Here is a 22,302-nt window from a genome sequence, read left to right as displayed (position 1 = left end):
AGTCCAGCAACAGTTGGATTCTATTTAAAAAAACAAGTTCAAGTTTAACCCGACAAAAAGAAGCTGTTGTGGTAAACACTATTAAAGACAGAGATGGTGATGCGGTTGCCCAGCAACAAACTATAGAGATACAGAGCTCTGATGTCTGTTACCTTTAAAGGTACAGGTAGGAAACAAAGACGCAGACACGTTCTGTGTTGTTTCTCTCTGAGCTCCTCATTCACTGTTTTTTTGTCCTTCTGTTTAAATCTGTCCGTCAGGTGTTTTGTCCCCCCCGGCTTACCGTAGTGAGCCTCTCCAAAGCAGAGAAGCGCTCCTCCCAGGTGGCGGCGGACTTCTCGAAAGCCTCGTGGCGTTTAATGAGCTTCTCCACCTCGTCCACGCTCTGACCCATCTCCCTGCTCGACAGGTAGGGCTCCTGACCCAGCAGCCACGCCTCGGCCACGCCCGCGTCCCGGGAGAACTGGTGCACCTCCAGGACTGAGGGGGAGGAGGGGGGAGGACACGGGGGAGAGCAGGACACAGGGGGAGGAGGGGGGAGGACACGAGGGAGAGCAGGACACAGGGGGAGGACACGGGGGGAGAGCAGGACACGGGGGAGAGCAGGACACGAGGGAGAGCAGGACACGAGGAAGAGCAGGACACGGGGGAGGACACGGGGGGAGAGCAGGACACGGGGGAGAGCAGGACACGGGGGGAGAGCAGGACACGGGGGGAGAGCAGGACACAGGGGGAGGAGGGGGGAGGACACGGGGGGAGGAGGGTGGAGGACACGGGGGGAGAGCAGGACACAGGGGGAGGAGGGGGGAGGACACGGGGGGAGAGCAGGACACAGGGGGAGGAGGGGGGAGGACACGGGGGGAGAGCAGGACACGGGGGAGAGCAGGACACGGGGGAGAGCAGGACACGGGGGAGAGCAGGATTCTGATGTTATTCCACTTTGTCTTCTTGCTTGCTGTCACATAAACTCTCTGCACAGACGACAAACGTCAGAGCTGACATCATATAAAAATAATGAAACACATTAAACTTATAAAATAAAAAAAATCTAATTGAGTTTTTTTAGACACAAAGAAATCAAAGTTCTTATTTTGACTAAATGTACTTTTTCTTTTTACATCTCTACATTTTACACTTGCTGTTTTTTGGCCCTCCTGTGCCTCCGTACGGACGATGTATGAGTTCAGGTCGAGACTCTTCGTGATGAGTCGACTGAAGCACCTCAAGCGTTTCCTGATTGGTCGCAGCCGTCGGTGACAGGAAGCTCAGTCAGCTTCGTTAAAGAGCAGCGAGAGCCTGAGGAGTCTTCATCACTGTGACTCATCACCACAGCAGCCAATCATGTACGAGCTCTGACCACACTGCTGTGACCTCTGACCTCTCATACAGAACAATAACAAAACAGGGTGTGTGTGAGTCTTACTGAGTCGTAGCCACTCCCATCGGTCCTCCCACTTGTCAATCATCTCTTTCCTCTTATCAGTCAGCTGCAGCAACTTCTCTTTGATCTGCAGACACACACACACACACACACACACACACACACAGTCACCAGAGTGTGTGACAACATGACAGAAAGGATCCCTACAGAGATAGACCTTTTTGTTACAGAGGAAGATGATTGTTTTAACCACACACAGACGTTACATCGCTCTCTGCACACACACCAGACTCCATTCAGAAAAACACTGATTTAAGCTTTCAGGACAGGAGCTGCTGCTCTGCTGCTGCCTCTATGTTTGTTTGTGTTGTTGTGTGTTGCACAAACATTGTGTTGGATCTGAACTAACCAGTCGCCAGAGTCACACAATAACACAAACTCACCAACAGATGGAGGCAGCAGCAGAGCAGCAGCTCCTGCCTGCTGTGAGCTAAAATCACTGTGATGGAGCGATGGTTCGATATTACAGCTTTTCTAGATGTTTGGACTCCAGATGTGGGATGAGTGTGTGCTCCTCACCTCCTCTGAAGCGTAGTGTTTTCTGGCCAGCAGGGATTTCCCCAGCTCAATGCAGGCAGTGAAGCTGTCGTTCCGGGCATCGATCTCGGCCTTGATGCCCTGATGATTGTTCATCAGCAGCTCCACAGACGACACGTCCCTGAACACACCAGGAAACACTCATTAATCACAGCTCCATCAGATCATACGTGCCGGCCCAGCAGACGGCGGCCCTCTGCGTACCGGGGGTTCTCCTGGGCCTCGATGAGCCGGATCACGTCCTCCATCCACAGCATCAGGTCTCGCACCATGCTGAAGAACCGGAACTTGTCTCCGGTGTCGAGGAGGCGGAGCCGGCGTCCCTCGCAGGCCTCCAGCAGACTCCTCCAGGCCTCCAGCACCTCGCTCTCCCTCCGCTGGATGTCGTCAGCTTTGTCTCCGGCGTATGCCGACTGGAGGCGCACCGCGTCCTCCTGCAGCTGCCTCACCTGCCGCACAGAGGTCAAAGGTCACAGAGTGTCCCCATAAGCCCACCATGTCCCCGTAAAGCAGGTATAGAGTGACGTACCTGTGTTCCCAGGGCCTGGATGTCGTGTTCGAAGGTGGTGTGCATCCTCTGCAGCGTCTCCACCGTGTTCTGGTCGCGGCCGACCTCCTCCGGCAGCTTCTTCTGTTTGTCCAGGATGCGTCCCAGGATCTCCTTGGCGTCATGGTAGAACTTATGGAGCTCGAAGGAGGCGGCGAGGATCTGCGTCCTGGTGTCGATGAGCTCGAGCAGGTCGGCCCACGCCTCGTTCAGCCCGTCCTTCCACTCGGCCACTGTCGCTGCGTCGCCATGACCCGTGTTGATCAGCTCGTCAGCCAGACGGTTAACGGCGTCCACGCGCTCCTGACCGATGTTCCCCGTGTCCCGAGCAAACTCCCGGAAGCGCTCCTGCAACATCTGAGCCAAAGGTCAAAGGTCAGGTTAGGTAACAGTCCTGCCTGTTAGAGTAGCAGTGTCAGTACAAGTGACACAGTCAGTGATACTCGTGATGTCAGTCATACGTACAGTGACGTGCTCGTAGTCCTGTCCCAGCTCGTGCGACCCGGCCACCACCTCCCTCTCAGCGATCCACTGCTCCAGGTCGTCCACCTCACGGTTCAGCTGGAAGAGGCGGAGCCTCTCGTCCAGTTTGCCCCGCCTCTCCTCTGACAGGTCCTTCAGACCGGCATACAGCTTATCCACCTGAGACTGCCGCATGCTGATACGCTCACTGACACGCACACAGATTATAGGTAGACAATTAATTGTGAATTGTAAGAATAAGATAAAAAAAGATCTTTGATCTTTTAAACTGAAGGATCTTTGGTGTATGTGTGTGTGTGTGTGTGTGTGTGTGTGTGTGTGTGTGTGTGTGTGTGTGTGAGCGTGTGGTTACCTCTCAGGGTGTCCGTCAGCTACCAGACCTCTGCTGGTCTTGGACAGCTGGTGGACGGTCTCGGCGTAGTCCTCCACCGCCTGCTCCACGATCTGATGCTTCTTCTGCATGGTAACAGCACTCTGCTCGTCCTGACACGCACACGCACGCACACGCACGCACAGACACGCACAGACACGCACGCACGCACGCACGCACACACGCGCACACACACACACACACACACACACACACACACACACACACACAAACACACACACACACAGTTTAACCTTCACACTGTGAGGAGAACGAACACCTTCTCCTGCAGCTCCTCTATCATTCGGGCTCAACGTGCTTTAGTGGTTCAAACAGCTTTTAATGTGAAAATCAGGACAACAGGAAGTGATGCGAGGAGTGGTACCTTGGCTTTCTCCTCTGACATCATGTACAGCTCCTGCTCGCTCATCCAGGCCTCGGCCTCGGCAGCGTCGAAGTAGTACTGCTGAGCTTTGTGCGCCTCCTCCAGCCGGCCGTGGCGCCGCTCCGCCTCCTCTCTCAGCTGCCTCCACAGCTCCTGCAGGCCGGCCAGGCGCTGCCGGATCACCTCGGCGCCGGACGACTCGTCCTGCAGGAGGCTCGCGCTGCGCTCCAGGATGTCGTCGATACGAGGCTGATGACCCTGGATCTCCTTCTGCAGAGTCTGAGGGGGAGGAGTCACAGCGTCAGGTCACATGGTCACGCTGAGTATTGATTGTTCCTGTTTACCTGACTAGGTAAGCAGCTCAGGGAAGAGGTTATTTAAACTGAATATGACACTTCCTGTTACCGGCACACCGTCAGCATTGACATCACATAGTTCCCTCACCTGGTTCTTCTTGATGAGCAGCTGGACGGTCTGCAGGTTGTGTCCGTGGTCGGTGGACGTGGCCACAGGCATCCTCTCCTGAACCCACAGCTGCAGGACAAAGAGAACACCTGTCAGTGACCTGTCAGTCACAGGTAGCAGTCTGAACCACGAGGACACGTTTACGTACGATCTCGTCCTCCACGTCTCGGTTGAACTGGTGAACCTCTCGAGACGCCACCAGGAAGTTCCTGCGGCGTCGCAGCGGCTCCAGCAGCTCCTGGAACTTCTTCTCCACCACCTGCCTCCGCCCGTCCACCTCGTCCGTGTCCTTCACCTCCTGACCCAGAGCCTTCACCTGGCTCTGCAGCTCCACCACCTCCCTTTGACGCACCTCCACCTGGTTCTCCAGCATCTGCAGAGAGAATTTCACTGCTGCTTATAATACTACTGATACTCATAGAACTGTTGGCGTATTCTGACTACTGCTGTTATAGTAAACCAGTACAGGCTGATAGGACTCCTCTACTGTCTGATGATACGTTGAAGAGTATTAACAGTATTTGTACATCTGGGCTCTCCGTGTCTAAATGACTAATAGGTAACAGCCGTTACATCGCTCTCTGCAAACACACCAGACTCCACTGACAGAAACAGGAGCTGCTGCTCTGCTGCCTTCAACAGACTTCAGTCCTTCGAAGGCTGCAGCCCCTGGATCATAAAGGACCCCGTCAGTACTCCAGTATCTCCCTCCTGCAGTGACCCTCTCTCTGTACCTGCTGTTTTTTGAGCAGGATGTTGACGGACGTCAGGTCTTTGCCGTAGTCATCAGACTGGATCTGACCCTCCAGACCACCCAGCCACTTATCGAGGTCAGCGCAGCTCTGAGTGAACAGCTCGGCCTTGTTAGCATCGAACAGACACTGAGCTTTGGTCTGCGTGGTCGACTCCAGCTCCGCCCACATGGTGTGAAGCGCCGACAGCTTCTCCTTCACCACCGCCTCCGTCTCCGGCTTCTCCGACACCAGCAGCATGCCGTCCTGCAGAAGAGCACACACAGAAGTTAGAGCAGGTCTGCTGTTACCACCGGGGGGCAGCACCACACACGGGTCTGTCTGTCTGTCTGTCTGACTGTCTGTCTGACACTGACTGTCTGTCTCTCTGTCTGTCTGACTGTCTGTCTGACACTGACTGTCTGTCTGACACTGACTGTCTGTCTGTCTGTCTGACTGTCTGTCTGACTGTCTGTCTGACTGTCTGTCTGACTGTCTGTCTCGGCCCATCCAGTCGAGGCAGATGGCTGTTCAACATGAGTCTGGTTCTGCTCGAGGTTTCTGCCTGTTAAAAGGAAGTTTTTCTGCCAATGTGCCGAATTGCTAAGTGCTACTCATGGTGATTCATGTTGGGCCTCTCTTTAAATAACAGAACAAAGAGTCGGTCTAGACCTGCTCTGTCTGTAAAGTGTCTCGAGATAACTCTGGTTATGATTTGGCGCTATACAAATAAAATTTGATTGATTGATTGATTGATTGATTGATTGAGTGTCTGTCTGTCTGTCTGTCTGACACTGACTGTCTGTCTGACTGTCTGTCTGTCTGTCTGTCTGTCTGACACTGACTGTCTGTCTGACTGTCTGTCTGTCTGTCTGTCTGTCTGTCTGTCTGACTGTCTGACTGTCTGTCTGACTGTCTGTCTGTCTGTCTGTCTGTCTGTCTGACACTGACTGTCTGTCTGACTGTCTGTCTGTCTGTCTGTCTGTCTGTCTGTCTGACTGTCTGACTGTCTGTCTGTCTGTCTGTCTGACTGTCTGACTGTCTGTCTGTCTGTCTGTCTGTGTGAAGACAGTCCTTGTAACACGTTGACCTGATGCCGTCAGCCACATACGAGGTTGAGGCATCGTTATTTTAGATCCAAACAACCTTTGGCCTGCTCCCTGTCGCCCCCTGTCAGCCACGTGTGTCACTACATTTTACAGCACATGACAGAGACAAGTCTTCACTTCCTGTTGAACAAAGACTGAAGTCTGAATCTATTACACTTTGTATTGATATCATTTAACACTAGAAGCGACGTCATGTGTCATGTGTGACGCGTTTCCCTCCTGCCCTGACTTCTCCTAAATACCTATCCTGCACACACCTGCGTCGTCACAATGATGTCATCACATTAAGAAAAACAGATGGATGCGTTTTGTTGTTGTTTTTCACGCTCAGGGATGGAGAGACTTGAGCTCTGTGCGTAAAGAAAACCACGGGAGCAGTGCTTAGTGTCGTTGTTAGACAAATGTGATCATGGGCCATCTTTAGATTATTTCTTTGACATTCGACAGTGAAAATAACACATTTGACTCTGCTTATAGCATCCCAGGTGCAGCCTGTTATTAGATCATCTACCTGGCTGTGTTTGTCGGGGCTGGTGTCCTTGCATGCACCTATAGAGATGTAAAGTGACGACGTCATCGGCTTGTTAACGAGAACAAAAGGATACAGACGCTCTTGAGCATCGGAGTTGGCCAAAGTAGAACCCGGCATGTGCTTGGCAGTTCCAGTGTTAAACAGCATTAAACAACAGAAAAGAGCACACAGATACGGCCGATCAATGCTAATATATCTAATCTAATATCTATACTACAGGTGCACATGTGCAGTAAAGTTACTGTATCACAGATCTAGTATAGATCCTCCATACCTTCTGGATCTTGTCGAGCCACTCTTTGTTGGACTGCAGCTCGGCCATGAAGGCCTGGTGCTTCAGCCACTTGCTGTGCAGGTTCCTCGCCTCGTCGTACGTCATGTCCTGGGCTGTGAGCATCTTCTCATTGATCCACAGAGACAGCTGCACATACACACACACACACACACACACACACACACACACACACACGTTTGTCAGGAGGTTCGTCCTCTGAGGAGCAGGAACATGAGCAGTACATGTGTATCATGTCGATGTTTGTCCCTGGAAACGCTTCAAATAGCAGACTGCGTTTATGACATCAGAGTCGAGTGTGTCATAAAGACAGTGAAAATAAACGTTCAGAACCACGTAGAAAACCTTGTTGAAAATCGGCTCGTTTGGCTGTTCTGACAATTTCTCAGGACTGTGTGGGCGTGGCAGATCCTGTGCTGATTGACACCTGCCGGGTCCACCTGTCCACATTCTCATGGCAACTGTCAACACAACAATGGCGCATGGTGCTTCTCTAAGTCCACCACAATTGGAAAATAAAAGAATGACACGTGGTCATGCACCTGGGGTCAGCACACACAGGCATGATGGGAAAAAGGCGATGTTAGGTAGATAACTGCAACAGGTATGTGCAGAGGCGTTCAGGGTGTGTGGACACGAGTTAGCTCAGACTCAGAGAGGAAGATTGATCGCGAGCCGAGAGGTGTTATTGCACCTGAGAGGGCGGGACAACTGCGGTTGATTGGTTCCCAGTTTAACCCCAGCGTCAGGGAAGTTAACAAAGAAGGAATGGCAATAACTCGAGTTTAAAACTAATTTCTAAAACGTTTTAGATGTTTACTAGTTTGTACATTAGACCCTAAATTACACAGTTAGAAGGATTTTGTAGATTTGGGTTTCCAGGGGTTTTCAGTGTCTGAGGGGACACACACCTCCTGGCAGTCCTGCAGGAACTTCTGCAGGTCTCTGTTGTCCTTCAGTCTCATCAGCAGCTCCACTGCAGCCTCCCTGTTCTTCTTATGCCTGAAACACAGACGAAAGGTCACAACACCTGAGAGAATACTGCATGCTGATTGGCTGAAGGGCTCACAATGTACAGATTCTCCTCAGGTAGGATCAGTTATCAGTCACAAACTTAAACAGTAAGAAAAGCTAACATTCACTTCACTTTAGTTGTGAACACAGATTAACCGTAACGACGCGCTGGACTTCAGTACAACTTGATTTTGGGAGTGCACTGAGGTTCCTGTTAGCCCATTGAGACCAGTAGGGTTAAAGTCTCTGGTTCTGATGCTGACCTGTTGTCGATGGAGGCGACTCTCTCCTGGATTCGTTCGGCATTGATGTTCCCGTCGCTGGCCAGGCGCCTGCCGGCCTCTACCACGCCGTTGATCTTGTCTTCGTTGGCGTCCATGGTGGTCATGAAGTCCTCCTGCTTCTTGATGGCGGCTTCGGCACCCTCCAGAGTGGTGGGCATCTCAGTGTGAGCAAGGACGTACTCCTGCAGGGCGAGGACACAAGGTCAACACTTTAAAGGTTGGTAGTTTGAGACATTTCAGGCTGATGTTACAGGACAGGTCAGATACATCAGCACTAAAGGTCCTCTGAGGAGCTGGATGTACATTCACATCAACAAAGAACTTCACTTTCCCCAATGGGACAGTACAATTTTATAGTCTCGTTCTGCATCTTAGCTTATCATGAAAAATCAAACCATATCGTAATTCATCACATCATATCGCACGGTAAAGTATTGTTTCATATCTTCCAGTATTTTACCGTAACTTCCTGTATGCTTTGACCAAATCATATCGTTTGTTTACAGATCTAATCTCTTGAGAACATGAGGATCATGAACCTAAAGTCAGTGAGGTGAATGTCTTGTGTTTACCTGGTTGTTGAGGAAGGCCTCGGCCTGCTTGGTGTCCCTGAGGAACAGCTGGTAAGCGTGGGACTGGGACAGCAGGTTCTGTCGGTTCTCCCACATCTTGTGCAGCTCGTTCCAGCCAGTGTCGAGCGCCTGCAGCCGCTGACGCAGGAACATGTACTGCGCATCCGTCTGGCCTTGTGTCACCATCTCGCCCATGTCACGCATCTTCTGGTAGTCCTCCTCATAATTCTGGATCTCATTCTTGATTCCTTCGTGCTGGGCCATGAGCTTCTCGGCCTCAGCCAGCGTGTTGGGCATGTCCTCGGAGGCGATGGCGGTCTGAGTGCGGGACAACCAGGACTGGAAGTCGTCCAGCTCACGCAGGAACTGCTGCAGCTTCCTAGCCTCGCCCAGAGACTCTTCACGGTTCTTCAGAGTGTTCTTCATCTCCTCCCAGACCGCGGTGATCTCAGCCAGCCGGCCTGTGATAGCCTTGGCCTGGTCAGGATGCTCCTCTGCCAGCCGCTCAGCCTCGCCTCGCAGATCTCCCAGTTTGTCCTCGATGGCGGCCAGGTCACGCTCCATACCAGTCAGTTTGCGCTGCAGGGCCATGACCCCAGTTAGGTCGTTGCCCAGCTCCTGGGTGGATTCGATGACTTTGGTCTTCTCTTTGATCCAGGACTTAGTCTCGTTGCAGTCGAGGTGGTAGTTCTGCACCCCCAGAGCTGAATTCAAGGACTCCTTCTTCTGGTCCACCAGATCGCGGAACTGGCTCCACCTAGAGGCAGAGGAGAGGATCATCACAGTGTAACTGGATCCTACAGTGTCATGGTGTTTACAGCTGGTTATTAAATGTCTTTGTACCTGTTGTTGAGTTTGTCTTGCTGGGTCTTGATGTCCTTTTCGCTCGGGTGACCGTTGTGCATCAGCTGCCGAGCGATCTGGTTCACCACTGCAACACGAGACGCCTGGTTGTTCATCTCCGGCTCCAGACTCTCAAACCTGCAGAGGACACAGTCCACATTGACACAGTGCTAGCTAACAGAGACGGACAATCAGAACAGGTGTAGATCATCTTCTAGTCCTACCTGTGCTGGACGACCTCCAGGTCCTCCAGCTTCTCAGGGATCTCCATGCTGTTCAGCCACTGCTCCTTCTCGTCAATCCAGACCTCGCAGGCATTGGCCTCGCTGAACATCTTGTAGAGCGCCAGAGCGTCCTGCAGTGCCTGCTTCCTCAGCTTCGTCAGCTCTGAAACCTCTTTGTAGCGTTCCTCAATACCAGCCAGTCGACCACGCACCTCCTCAGACTCGGTGTCCTCTTTAGGCAGGGAGGCGGCCTGCTCATGTAGGGCGTCAATGACTGGACGGTAACTGGCCACCTCTGCCGCTGCATCTTTGTGCTTCCTGACCAGAGCCTGGGTGGAGAACTCGTCATGGCCAGTCTCTCCACTGGAGACGATGCGCAGGGCATCCAGGGTCCAGGCGTCCACATCGTCTGCATCAGCCTGAAACTGGTGCAGTGCCAGAGCTTCCTCCAGTCTCTTCTTCCTCACTACCGCCAGCTGCTCCAGCGCCGCCCACTGAGCCTGCAGGTCTGCAATACGGTCCTGGATCTTTGCAGAGGCAAAGTGGCTGGCTTCCACCATGGCCTGGCCCTCTGCGATAGTGTGCTGCAGGTGTCCTGCACGACCACTCATCTCATCCTCTAAAGCTCGCTGCTGGCTGAGGAGGCGCAGTGCCCCTGTCAGGTCCTTGCCGTGCTCGACAGAGGACAGAATCTGCTCCTTCTCACGGATCCAGCCCTCCTCCTCGGCCATCTCCCAGAAGAACTTCCAGAGACGACGGGACTCCTCCAAGCGGGCACGGCGCTCAGCAGCCAGCTGGGTCAGCTCCTGGTAGCTGAACTCTAGGTGGGAGACCCGGTCCTGGATGACCTGAGGGTCGCAGGGCTTGTAGCCTGGACAGGAAGATACTGGTTTTAGAGACTGTTTTTGTTCTAAATTCTAAGAGTTTAATTCATTGAATCTGCAAAAAAGTACAAACTAGTATCCCTGCTGCTTCTGCCTCTACAACACTTGTTTGGAAGTCGTGAGTGAAAATCAGAAGAACACAAAATAAACAAGTAAGAACACAAGAGGACGGGAACAGATTAGGCTGCATGATGCTCACCGTCGTCGTTGACAGAGTACTTGTTGGCGTTGGTGGAGACGGCCTTCACCCGGTCAGCCTGGATGGCGATGTCAGCCTCCACCAGGGCGTGTTTCTGCAGCAGGTCCTCCACACCCAACAGATGCTTCCCATAATCCTGAGACAGCAGCAACATCTGGAAACCAATCAGACAAACAGTTAGGAAGGCCCCCCAGTGTGTCATGGACCTCTCTCTATACTGGACCAACAGAAATGAAACACCCATCTACCATGTCAGGGTCATATTTGCTGGTCAGTGTACCTTCATTTCGTCCATCCAGTCCATGATGTAGAGCATCTCCTGAAAGACTCTCTGCAGGCCCAGGTTCATCTCCAGCCTCTGCCTGCGGGCCTTCAGCAGCTCCAGCAGGTACTCCCACAGTCGGATCACGTTGTCCTTCCTGGCTGTGACTCGTTTGATGTCATGGTAGTGCTCCACTTCCAGCTCCTTCGCCACGGCAACCACAGCCTGAACACGCTCCTCGTATGCTGCAATGTCCGTCTCAATCGCCTCATGCTTCTTGGTAGCTGCCTCGACGGCCTGGAGGTCGAAACCAAAGTTGTCCTGGAGAGAGAGGAGGAGGCAGAACATTCAGGAAACTAAGAAACAACTAAGGTACATTTCTTCATAAAGAATATCTGTAAGATGTCCCACCTGTGACACCAGTCTCTGGTTCTCGCTCAGCCAGGTCTCTCTCATCGCGGCCTTGCGGTCGAAGCGTCTGGCCAGTTGTTCCAGTTTCTCCTGACGAATCAGCTCCGTCCTCAGAGCCAGCTCCCTCTCATGCTCCGCCTTTTCCAGTCGCTCCCAGGCCTGTCGACAAACAGGACATCACACAAGAGAGATAAAATATACAATACCCTAAGAGATCTATTTTTTAAAGTAAACAATATTGAGGCTCGTTTAATTTTGTTTATGAGTAATGCATGTTAAATATTTTATAATCCTCAGGGTCTGTTTTCCACTGAAGAGTGAAACCAGCAGAGTTTGAGTCGTGACATGTTTGAGAGCAGCTCTCACCTTGTTAATGTCTGAGATGAGTTTTCCCTCTCGGGGCATGTACACCTTCTGGTTGTTGGCTCTCATCTTACTCTGGATGGTGAAGAGAAGAACCTCCAGGTTTCCCTTCTCTGTGAACCTGAAGACAGAAGAGACGCACGTTATGGAGGAGGTGGAGGGGTATGCACAGGCAGATATCTAAAGCTGAGGAGGAGGCAGGAGGCAGGAGAGTGAGGAGGAGGTGAACTGCAGGTTGAGGTTCTCACTTTGGAGGTTTTTCCACAGTTCTGTAGGTGTTGAAGGCCTGGAGCTGCTGCTGGACTCCGAGCAGAGAGTTGGCGAACTTCCTGTTGTTGAGGATGATGATGGTCTGTTCGATCCACTCCAGCAGGTCTGAGGCCAGAGACTCGTACTTCTCGATCATCTTCTCCGTCTCGATGGCGTTGTCCAACACCTGGAGACAAAAACAGAGACCCATGCTGTCATCGTCATCCTCAGTCTGATTAAAGTTAAACAGAAACATTTATCTGTAAATTTAACAGATTGTGTCGAAGTTTGTTGGACTCAAAGTTTTCTGACCTTCCCGATTCGTTTGCCCTCAACCTTCAGAGCCTTCATCTTGGAGAAGTAGTGATAATACGTCACCACGTAGGTGATGACCGACTTCTCATCGGGATGATCCACGCTGATATCTGCAACACAGACACAGAACAACGATGAAGGATGTTTCAGAGGACTCCAGGTTCAGGTCAGGTTTAGCCCATCTGTGTCAGAGGCTCACCCTCGGGGTCGAGCAGCTTGGTGAGGCCCAGGTGTTGCTCTGCCAGGTTGAAGGCGTTCTGCAGGTTGTAGTGAGCGTTGGACTTCTTCAGCTTGTCAAAGTCGATCAGATCGGGTCTGAAAATCGAAAACAAACTTTATTTAAACAAACATCAAAACACAGAGAAGGTTACAAACCTGCCTTATCAGATATTTGTAAGATAAAAGGTTACAAAGGTTATTTATATTACACAGAGTCATAAGATGTTTGTCCTCGCCCTAACCCACCTGTGGTGATGATGATGATGATGAAGGTGTTACCTGTGATGATGATGATGATGATGATGATGATGATGAAGGTGATACCTGTGTTTGTGGATGATGATGATGAAGGTGTTACCTGTGGTGATGATGATGATGATGAAGGTGTAACCTGTGTTTGTGAATGATGATGATGATGATGATGATGATGATGATGATGATGATGAAGGTGTAACCTGTGTTTGTGAATGATGATGATGATGATGATGATGATGATGATGATGATGATGATGATGATGATGAAGGTGTTACCTGTGTTTGTGGATGATGATGATGAAGGTGTTACTACCTGTGTTTGTGGATGATGATGATGAAGGTGTTACCTGTGTTTGTGGATGATGATGATGAAGGAGTTACCTGTGTTTGTGGATGATGATGATGAAGGTGTTACCTGTGTTTGTGGATGATGATGATGAAGGTGTTACCTGTGTTTGTGGATGATGATGATGAAGGTGTTACCTGTGTTTGTGGATGATGATGATGAAGGTGTTACTACCTGTGTTTGTGGATGATGATGATGAAGGTGTTACCTGTGGTGATGATGATGATGATGAAGGTGTAACCTGTGATGATGATGATGATGATGAAGGAGTTACCTGTGTTTGTGGATGATGATGATGAAGGTGTTACCTGTGGTGATGATGATGATGATGAAGGTGTAACCTGTGTTTGTGAATGATGATGATGATGATGATGATGAAGGTGTTACCTGTGTTTGTGGATGATGATGATGAAGGTGTTACCTGTGTTTGTGGATGATGATGATGAAGGTGTTACTACCTGTGTTTGTGGATGATGATGATGAAGGTGTTACCTGTGGTGATGATGATGATGATGAAGGTGTAACCTGTGTTTGTGAATGATGATGATGATGATGATGATGAAGGTGTTACCTGTGTTTGTGGATGATGATGATGAAGGTGTTACCTGTGTTTGTGGATGATGATGATGAAGGTGTTACTACCTGTGTTTGTGGATGATGATGATGAAGGAGTTACCTGTGTTTGTGGATGATGATGATGAAGGTGTTACTACCTGTGTTTGTGGATGATGATGATGAAGGTGTTACCTGTGGTGATGATGATGATGATGAAGGTGTAACCTGTGTTTGTGAGTGATGATGATGATGATGATGAAGGTGTTACTACCTGTGTTTGTGGATGATGATGATGAAGGTGTTACTACCTGTGTTTGTGGATGATGATGATGAAGGTGTTACTACCTGTGTTTGTGGATGATGATGATGAAGGTGTTACTACCTGTGTTTGTGGATGATGATGATGAAGGTGTTACCTGTGTTTGTGGATGATGATGATGATGATGATGAAGGTGTTACCTGTGTTTGTGGATGATGATGATGAAGGTGTTACCTGTGTTTGTGGATGATGATGATGAAGGTGTTACTACCTGTGTTTGTGGATGATGATGATGAAGGTGTTACTACCTGTGTTTGTGAATGATGATGATGAAGGTGTTACTACCTGTGTTTGTGGATGATGATGATGAAGGTGTTACTACCTGTGTTTGTGGATGATGATGATGAAGGTGTTACTACCTGTGTTTGTGGATGATGATGATGAAGGTGTTACTACCTGTGTTTGTGGATGATGATGATGAAGGTGTTACCTGTGTTTGTGAATGATGATGATGATGATGATGAAGGTGTTACCTGTGTTTGTGAATGATGATGATGATGATGATGAAGGTGTTACCTGTGTTTGTGAATGATGATGATGATGATGATGAAGGTGTTACCTGTGTTTGTGGATGATGATGATGAAGGTGTTACCTGTGTTTGTGAATGATGATGATGATGATGATGAAGGTGTTACCTGTGTTTGTGGATGATGATGATGATGAAGGAGTTACCTGTGTTTGTGGATGAGGGCGTTGAAGGCCATCCCGTCTCTCCAGCTGGTTGTGAAGTTGTGGATGTTCACGTTGGGATACCTGAGGACAGAAACACCTGGTTTGCTCTCAGAGACCGTGAAGGTTTAAATAAAACAGAAAGAACGATAAGGAGAGGAGTGAAGGTAAAGGTGTGTAGGAGTCTCACCCTGCCGTCTTCATCTGACACCAGAGCAGCAGAGCGTCTTTAGCTGATCTCTTCTCTTTGTTGTCTTCAGTCTCCACGCTGATGTCCTGAATCTGGAGACAGAAACACATCACAGTCACACCTTTACCTCTCCCATTTCAACATGATTTATAAAGTTCATCATGATGCATTTTTAGAAAACTCGTCCACAGACTGCTCTCTAGATTTTACTCATAAAATACTTTAAATGTGTTTTTATTTGATGGAAACTTTCATGGTTTCAGATTAGAACTGATCGCTAGAGAATCAAACAATCATCAAGTTGAGCCTGAAGAGACGACTTCAGGGCAACTTCACACGTCTGAGGTCTCTGGTTGTGTTTGAAGCAACAGCAGCTCTGATTGGACGACTCTAACAGGAAGTGGGAGCTGACTGGTCAGACTTTCAGACACACTCTGGGGGAGGTCTAAGGTCGACCTCCATGACGACCGTCTGCAGTCAGTAAACCTGGACTTTAACCTGAGCTGTGTAATAAGTGACAGAGGCTGTCAACCAATCAGAGGCCAGTCTGTAAATGAGTAATAAAGGGGGCGTGGCTCTGCATTTGTTGGCTTGCTTCTCCACCTGCTGAGAGTTTTACACCTAAAGTCAGACTTTGAAAAGAACTGATTGATTGATTTAAAATAGCAAAAACATGCGGGGAGAACTTTTCCGGTTCTTTCTGAACACTTTTCTTACCTGCAGCATTCTGATGAAATCAGTGCTGCAGCTCAGTTCTCTGTGCAGCCGTGCACGTGAACAATAAAGGTTTATTTTAAAAATCTCCTGTGTGCTTGTTACCTGGAAGCGGAGGATGATGGTCCAGATCAGGCCCAGCGTCAGTCGGTGGTTTCCGTCCACGATGTCATGTGATCCCATGTTCTCCAGGTGAACCCGCTGCTCCTTCAGGAACTGCAGAGCTTTGTCCACGTTCTCCAGGCAGTGGATCCGCATCCGGCCTTTGGTGGGCTTCGGCTGGACACAGAATACAAAACACAGAAGAAGAAACAGAGAGGCTGTCAGGGGGGGGCGCTTATCGAGCTGCAGTTCATCCTTCCTAACGTCCACCAGGCTGCTGTGATGTGCCTGTGTCTGTTCAGTCTGAGGGCAGATTTTCACAATAAAAGACCCAGAAAATTAAAGCGATTAATGTGTTATAAATGGACCCAAGCGGGGTCTGAGACAGGATGTGGGGAAAACTGACCATCTTCCTGTCCCTGAATGCTGCACAGGAAGTGAGTGAACAGTGAAGTGTCCTTGGTCTTCGGGGGGGGGGCAGCAGCTGGACCACAGCCAGCACACACAACAATCACACAGACACACACACAGACACACACACAGACACACACACACACACACACACACACACACACCTTTTCTGGATGTCTAAGTCCAGGAACGAGGCCAGCGAGTGGACAGGAAGTGGGACACACCTGGAGCCGCTCTCACACACACACACACACACACACACACACACACACACACACACACACACACACTCAGAGTTGGGCGGAGTCCATCCCTCCTCCTCTGTAACATTACCTCTGTAGATTATGTGCTGGTCCATGTCATATGTATTCACTGTGTACAGTGTGTACAGTGTGTACAGTGTGTGTACAGTGTGTGTACAGTGTGTGTACAGTGTGTACAGTGTGTGTACAGTGTGTGTACAGTGTGTGTACAGTGTGTGTGCGTACAGTGTGTGTACAGTGTGTACAGTGTGTGTGTGTGTGTGTGTGTGTGTGTGTGTGTGTGTGTGTGTACAGTGTGTGTGCAGTGTGTACAGTGTGTACAGTGTGTGTGTGTGTGTGTGAGTGTGTGTACAGTGTGTGTACAGTGTGTGTACAGTGTGTACAGTGTGTACAGTGTGTACAGTGTGTGTGTACAGTGTGTGTACAGTGTGTGTACAGTGTGTACAGTGTGTGTACAGTGTGTACAGTGTGTGTGCGTACAGTGTGTGTACAGTGTGTACAGTGTGTGTGTGTGTGTGTGTGTGTGTGTGTGTGTACAGTGTGTGTGCAGTGTGTACAGTGTGTACAGTGTGTGTGTGTGTGTGTGTGTACAGTGTGTGTACAGTGTGTACAGTGTGAACAGTGTGTGTACAGTGTGTGTACAGTGTGTGTACAGTGTGTACAGTGTGTGTGCAGTGTGTACAGTGTGTACAGTGTGTGTGTGTGTGTGTGTGTACAGTGTGTACAGTGTGTGTACAGTGTGTGTACAGTGTGTACAGTGTGTGTACAGTGTGTACAGTGTGTGTACAGTGTGTGTACAGTGTGTACAGTGTGTGTACAGTGTGTGTACAGTGTGTGTACAGTGTGTACAGTGTGTGTACAGTGTGTATTGTGGTGTCTGTTTTGTACCAGTCTCTCTCCGGACAGGACCTCCAGCAGCTTGATGAGCATGCGTCCATCTCTCAGGTCCATGTACAGGTCTGTGATCCTGCAGGAGACTCTGGACAGGTGAGAGTTCACCCATTTAGTGAAGGTCTTCTTCTGCACCGCCTCACGCTCATCTGCAAACACACACACACACACACACACACACACACAGTGAGTCAATCCAGACAACTGTACTGTTTATTAGCGGTTATTAGCTACATTAGCTCGTGAGTTGTCTGATATCAGAGTGTCTGTGGGTCATCAGTTTCAGTCTGACATGACAACTTTGTGAGGCGAGAGGTGATGATGATGGTGATGGTGATGTCACACTGACTGACCAACAGGTGTTTCCTGTCTGTGTGTTTACGTCTCACCAGGTTTGGACTCTTCTTCTCAGTCTGCAGCGGCATGAGAGATACCTGTGTATCTGCCCGTTCCTCTGCAGCCAACACTGTTTATTTTGGTGTTTGACCTTTGACCTCAAGGAAACAGGAAGTCGTCAGTAGGAATGATGTGAAAATGAAAGCAAAATGCCAATCAGGAGAAAGTCATTAAGTGTATAGAAACGATTTCCTGAATATAATTAAACATTAAATAGTTTTTCTTCATTTGTTTACTTTAACAGAATGCAGCAGTTATTTTTAACCCTTTGAATGACGCCTCTGACTGCTTCCTGTTGTGAGCTGCTGCATTTATTCTATATTCAAATGTCCCGCCCCCAGCTTCCTGTTTGATGAGCGAACATGTAACATGATTGACAGTCCGACCTCCATCAGTACAAACTTGTCTGTGTCATTTACTCTGACTTTGACCTGCAGGTCAGACACAGCAGATGGTCAGCAGACAGTTAACTCCAGGCCCCGCCCACTGACAGGAAGAGTTATAAGTCCCTTTTAGTCTGCAGTTCCGCCTCAGCGCAGTAAGGAAGCTCCGTCATCATGCAGCCTTTGTCATTTCACAGTGGACCAAGCAACGCCGGCGCCAGAGCGTGTCTTTACAGCATTCTGAAGTTGTGGAAGCAAAACCTGCGCGAGGGGTAAACAAACCGCGCAAATACAAATACACACACTCAGCGCTGCTCCGCCCTGCCGGCTCCTGCAGCACGTGTGCTAACAAGAACTAAGAAGGGAGATCACATCTCTCCTGTATTAGCCTCTCTGCACTGGCTTCCTGTGAAATCCTTCTTACTTACAAAGCTCTTAATGGTCAGGCACCAACATATCTTAAAGAGCTCATAGTGCCATATTACCCCTCTAGAACATTGCGCTCCCAGGATGCAGGCCTGCTTGTGGTACCTAACGTCTCTAAGAGTAGTGTTGGAGGTAGAGCCTTCAATTACCAGGCCCCCCTCCTCTGGAACAATCTACCAGTCAGGGTCCGGGAGGGAAGACACCCTCTCTTCTTTTAAGAGTTCAAACTTTCCTCTTTGATAAAGCTTATAGTTAGGCCTGGCTCAGGCTGGGACCAGCTCAGAGTTATGCTGCTATAGGTTTAGACTGCCGGGGGAGCTGACACACCAAGCTTCTCTCTGTCTCTCTCTGTCTGTGTGTGTGTGTGTGTGTGTGTGTGTGTGTCTCGCTCTCTTTCTCCCTCTCTCTCTCTCTCTCTCTCTCTCTCTCTCTCGCTCTTTGAATTTAAAATTTGACATAGAAGACGGAACGTACTGAGCTGAGCTCTGCTGGAGCTTCAATCTGCAGGTTCACACAAAGATCAGCTTCAGGAAACACTTTAGATCACAGGTTAGAGAGTCCACACAGAGAGAGACGAGCCAATGAGAGCTGAGGAGAACACAATAATAAGTAATCAACGTGTTCACAGAGTCAGACAGCCCAGCAGGAGAGCCTGAAGCCTGACAGACGCCTGCAGACAGAACTCAGGGCGTAACGTTGCCCGCAGTGTTACATTATCAGTGTGTACTTCATGATGTGTTCACTGTCAGCGTGTTTGGCTGTAAACCGTTTAAACTTTAACCAGGAGGAGCTGAGGTCAAAGGTCACCGACCACATCAACCACTGATACAAAGTCCTGCTGCAGAGAGACGAACACACAGGAAGCTTCCACTGATTCCTACAAAATAAAAGCTTTCTCTTCCCTCTACAGGCAGTAACATCTGACTGATGTCAGACAGGAGGTGAAACTAGTTCCCGCGTCCGCCTGCATCACCGCCTGCTCTCTTCCGATTGGTTGGTGTGTAGCCGTGTCTTCAGACTGTGACTCTCAGAGTGAAAACAAACTCTCATTCATTTGACCGAGCAGGATCCTCTAGCATAAAAGCAGCAACATGACGTCATCACTGTGCATCAGCCAATCAGAGACAGGCGTGGCCACATTCATGCAGGATGACCTAAACATGAGCGCCGAGTTTCCGCTGAGTGCGTCCTGATCGTCAGATACACTGTGAACCTGAAACATCTTTCTCTGACAGCACCGCGAACACGTGCAGACTTCAACCAAACCTCCACACGTGTCCCGACGCAGACAGGTGTCGGAGTCCCGACGCAGACAGGTGTCAGTCCTGACCCCTGCTCCCTGTATTCACACGAGGGGCTCCTCTGTAAACAGCCGACACGCTGCGAGTGAGAGTGGGCACATTTTCAGGCTGCTTTGCTTCATCTGCTTTGAAAGGATCGGTGGATCATCGCAGCGCGCTCACAGCTTTACCTCGCCTGTGACATCACTGTATTATGCATCAGAACTCTGCACATCCAATAATGTTTAAAAGAAAGTCAAATAAATGAGTGATTAGCAGAAATGTTGCCTTTGATGTTTCCAACCCTGACCGACCAATAGAGACGTGTTTTACATCATAGGCCCCGCCCACCAGATTCAGACCAAGTCAATCTTTTAGATTTAAAAGCTCAACTTTTGGATTTGCAAACAAAAGTCTTTCTGTGCATTAAAACATTTTAATCACATTTATTTCACTTCCTCTCAAACAAATGTTCCATCAGCGAGCTGAGAGACACGCTCAGCTCGCTGATGCTCTGCTCCCTCTGTGACCTCTGACCTCTCACTCTCCTTCCCTTCTTACCTTGCAGCTGTTTGAATCGACCTTCCAGCAGGTTGTAGTTTTGCTGCTGCTGACCCGGGTCCGCCGACACCCACTCTGCCTCCATCACCGCCAAAACACTCAACAACACCGACAGAAATAAGTACACCTCCACAGGGAGCAAGGCCTGATGGGTAAGAAAGCTGCAGATCAACCCACTGAGAGCTCAGAGACGGCGGGCTGAGAAAACATCCGAGTCATAGTTTCACTTCATCACTCCCTGAACATGAGCGGAGGCACAGAGTCGCTGACGAGAAGAAGGAGCCTCGAGGGCGCCGCAGAAACGTCTTTATGAAAACAAAGAAAATCAAAGGTTCACAATAAAATCCAGACAAGACCTCAGATCCTCCGACGAGCTTTACACCACAGAAGAAGAAAATAAGAGTCGACTGAAGACGTCCTCGTGTTTCAGGAGGTGAAAGAAAAGAGTCCAGAGGTCAAAGTGACGCTCACAGCACGGGAGTGTGTGTTTGTGTGTGTGTGTGTGTGTGTGTGTATCCTGCCCTGCCCAGCGCTCCAATCATTCTTCTTCTGCTCATTTTTCCTGCTCGAACTGAGTGCTCTGTTTCCCTCCAGGACACACACACACACACACACACACACACACACACACACACACACACACACACACACACACACACACACACGCGCGCCCCGCCCACTGCAAACAGAGGGGGTGGAGGATGACACGCTGTTAAAAAAGTGCGGGATGCCTAAATTCCAGAAATTCCCAGCCTCAGTTGGACATTTGAACGTCTCATGAAGCTGAACAGGTTTAATTAAAGTTGTTAAAGTGTTTTTACTCTGAAAAATTCTTAAACTTTTTTTAAACATTTATTTCAGGTGGTTCTCAGCATCACCAGCAGCGTTAACCGCTAACCGCTAACTGCTAACTGCTAACCGCTACCTGCTAACCGCTAACCAACACAGACTGATAGCTTTGATTTAAAGTTTGAAGACGTGTGTTTAATGATGTGAAATATATTATGATTGTGTTTGTTACTCCTGAACGTTCATGAAGGATCAACACGAGAGTTCAATCATCACAACTAAACTACACACACTGATCATGTGACAGCTGAGGAGTGTGTGTGTGTGTGTGTGTGTGAGCTCAGAGTCCACAAGCAGCCAATGGCGTTACAGCTTGACTATGATGTCATCAGGGTGTGAAAGGGAGGGGGGGGGGGGATTTCCCTTCATTGTTCCTTCACATTCCTGACTGAAGGACAGGAAGTAAGAAACAAACATCCTGTACACACACACACACACACACACACACGTACACACACACACACACACACACACACACACACGTACACACACGCACGTACACACACACACACACACACACGTACACACACACGTACACACACACACACACGCACGTACACACACACACACACACACACACGTACACACACACACACACACACGTACACACACGCACACACACACACGTACACACACACGTACACACACACACACGTACACACACGCACACACACACACACGTACACACACACACACACACACGTACACACACACACGTACACACACGCACACACACACACACGTACACACACGCACACACACACACGTACACACACACGTACACACACGCACACACACGCACGTACACACACACACACACACGCACACACACACACACGTACACACACGCACACACACGTACACACACACACACACACACGTACACACACACGTACACACACGCACACACACACACGTACACACACACGTACACACACGCACACACACACACGTACACAC

General features: G+C 49.6%; 1 protein-coding gene across 2 annotated transcripts in view; it reads right to left on the bottom strand.

Moving 5' to 3' along the window:
* The window catches only part of LOC138594892 (spectrin beta chain, non-erythrocytic 1), a 35,780-nt gene that overhangs the window by 3,943 nt on the left and 9,535 nt on the right, over positions 1–22,302 (bottom strand). The window contains exons 1-29 of one of the 2 annotated variants that reach the window (XM_069666166.1): positions 20,494–20,566; positions 17,445–17,596; positions 15,886–16,059; positions 15,067–15,158; positions 14,880–14,960; positions 12,712–12,827; positions 12,510–12,622; positions 12,197–12,384; positions 11,952–12,069; positions 11,586–11,744; positions 11,193–11,495; positions 10,913–11,066; positions 9,830–10,700; positions 9,606–9,743; positions 8,763–9,519; positions 8,170–8,372; positions 7,804–7,894; positions 6,875–7,021; positions 4,963–5,226; positions 4,377–4,601; positions 4,208–4,297; positions 3,764–4,042; positions 3,361–3,491; positions 2,991–3,195; positions 2,508–2,882; positions 2,183–2,427; positions 1,961–2,099; positions 1,424–1,508; positions 284–480 (exon numbers count right to left, since the gene is read on the bottom strand). In XM_069666166.1, the coding sequence (XP_069522267.1) occupies positions 284–480; positions 1,424–1,508; positions 1,961–2,099; positions 2,183–2,427; positions 2,508–2,882; positions 2,991–3,195; positions 3,361–3,491; positions 3,764–4,042; positions 4,208–4,297; positions 4,377–4,601; positions 4,963–5,226; positions 6,875–7,021; positions 7,804–7,894; positions 8,170–8,372; positions 8,763–9,519; positions 9,606–9,743; positions 9,830–10,700; positions 10,913–11,066; positions 11,193–11,495; positions 11,586–11,744; positions 11,952–12,069; positions 12,197–12,384; positions 12,510–12,622; positions 12,712–12,827; positions 14,880–14,960; positions 15,067–15,158; positions 15,886–16,059; positions 17,445–17,507 (6,003 nt within the window). In that variant the 5' untranslated portion in view covers positions 17,508–17,596; positions 20,494–20,566. Of the gene's footprint in view, positions 1–283; positions 481–1,423; positions 1,509–1,960; positions 2,100–2,182; positions 2,428–2,507; positions 2,883–2,990; positions 3,196–3,360; positions 3,492–3,763; positions 4,043–4,207; positions 4,298–4,376; positions 4,602–4,962; positions 5,227–6,874; positions 7,022–7,803; positions 7,895–8,169; positions 8,373–8,762; positions 9,520–9,605; positions 9,744–9,829; positions 10,701–10,912; positions 11,067–11,192; positions 11,496–11,585; positions 11,745–11,951; positions 12,070–12,196; positions 12,385–12,509; positions 12,623–12,711; positions 12,828–14,879; positions 14,961–15,066; positions 15,159–15,885; positions 16,060–17,444; positions 17,597–20,493; positions 20,567–22,302 lie in introns of those variants that run through there. The other variant, XM_069666165.1, reaches the window with a different exon arrangement.

Source organism: Semicossyphus pulcher, unplaced genomic scaffold (genome assembly GCF_022749685.1).
Source record: "Semicossyphus pulcher isolate SPU_LCO1_2020_fin unplaced genomic scaffold, fSemPul1.0.p SCAF_17, whole genome shotgun sequence".
Classification (NCBI taxonomy): Eukaryota; Metazoa; Chordata; class Actinopteri; order Labriformes; family Labridae; genus Semicossyphus; species Semicossyphus pulcher.
Note: the sequence above shows the minus strand (reverse complement) of the source record. Positions and strands in the feature narration are given on the sequence as shown.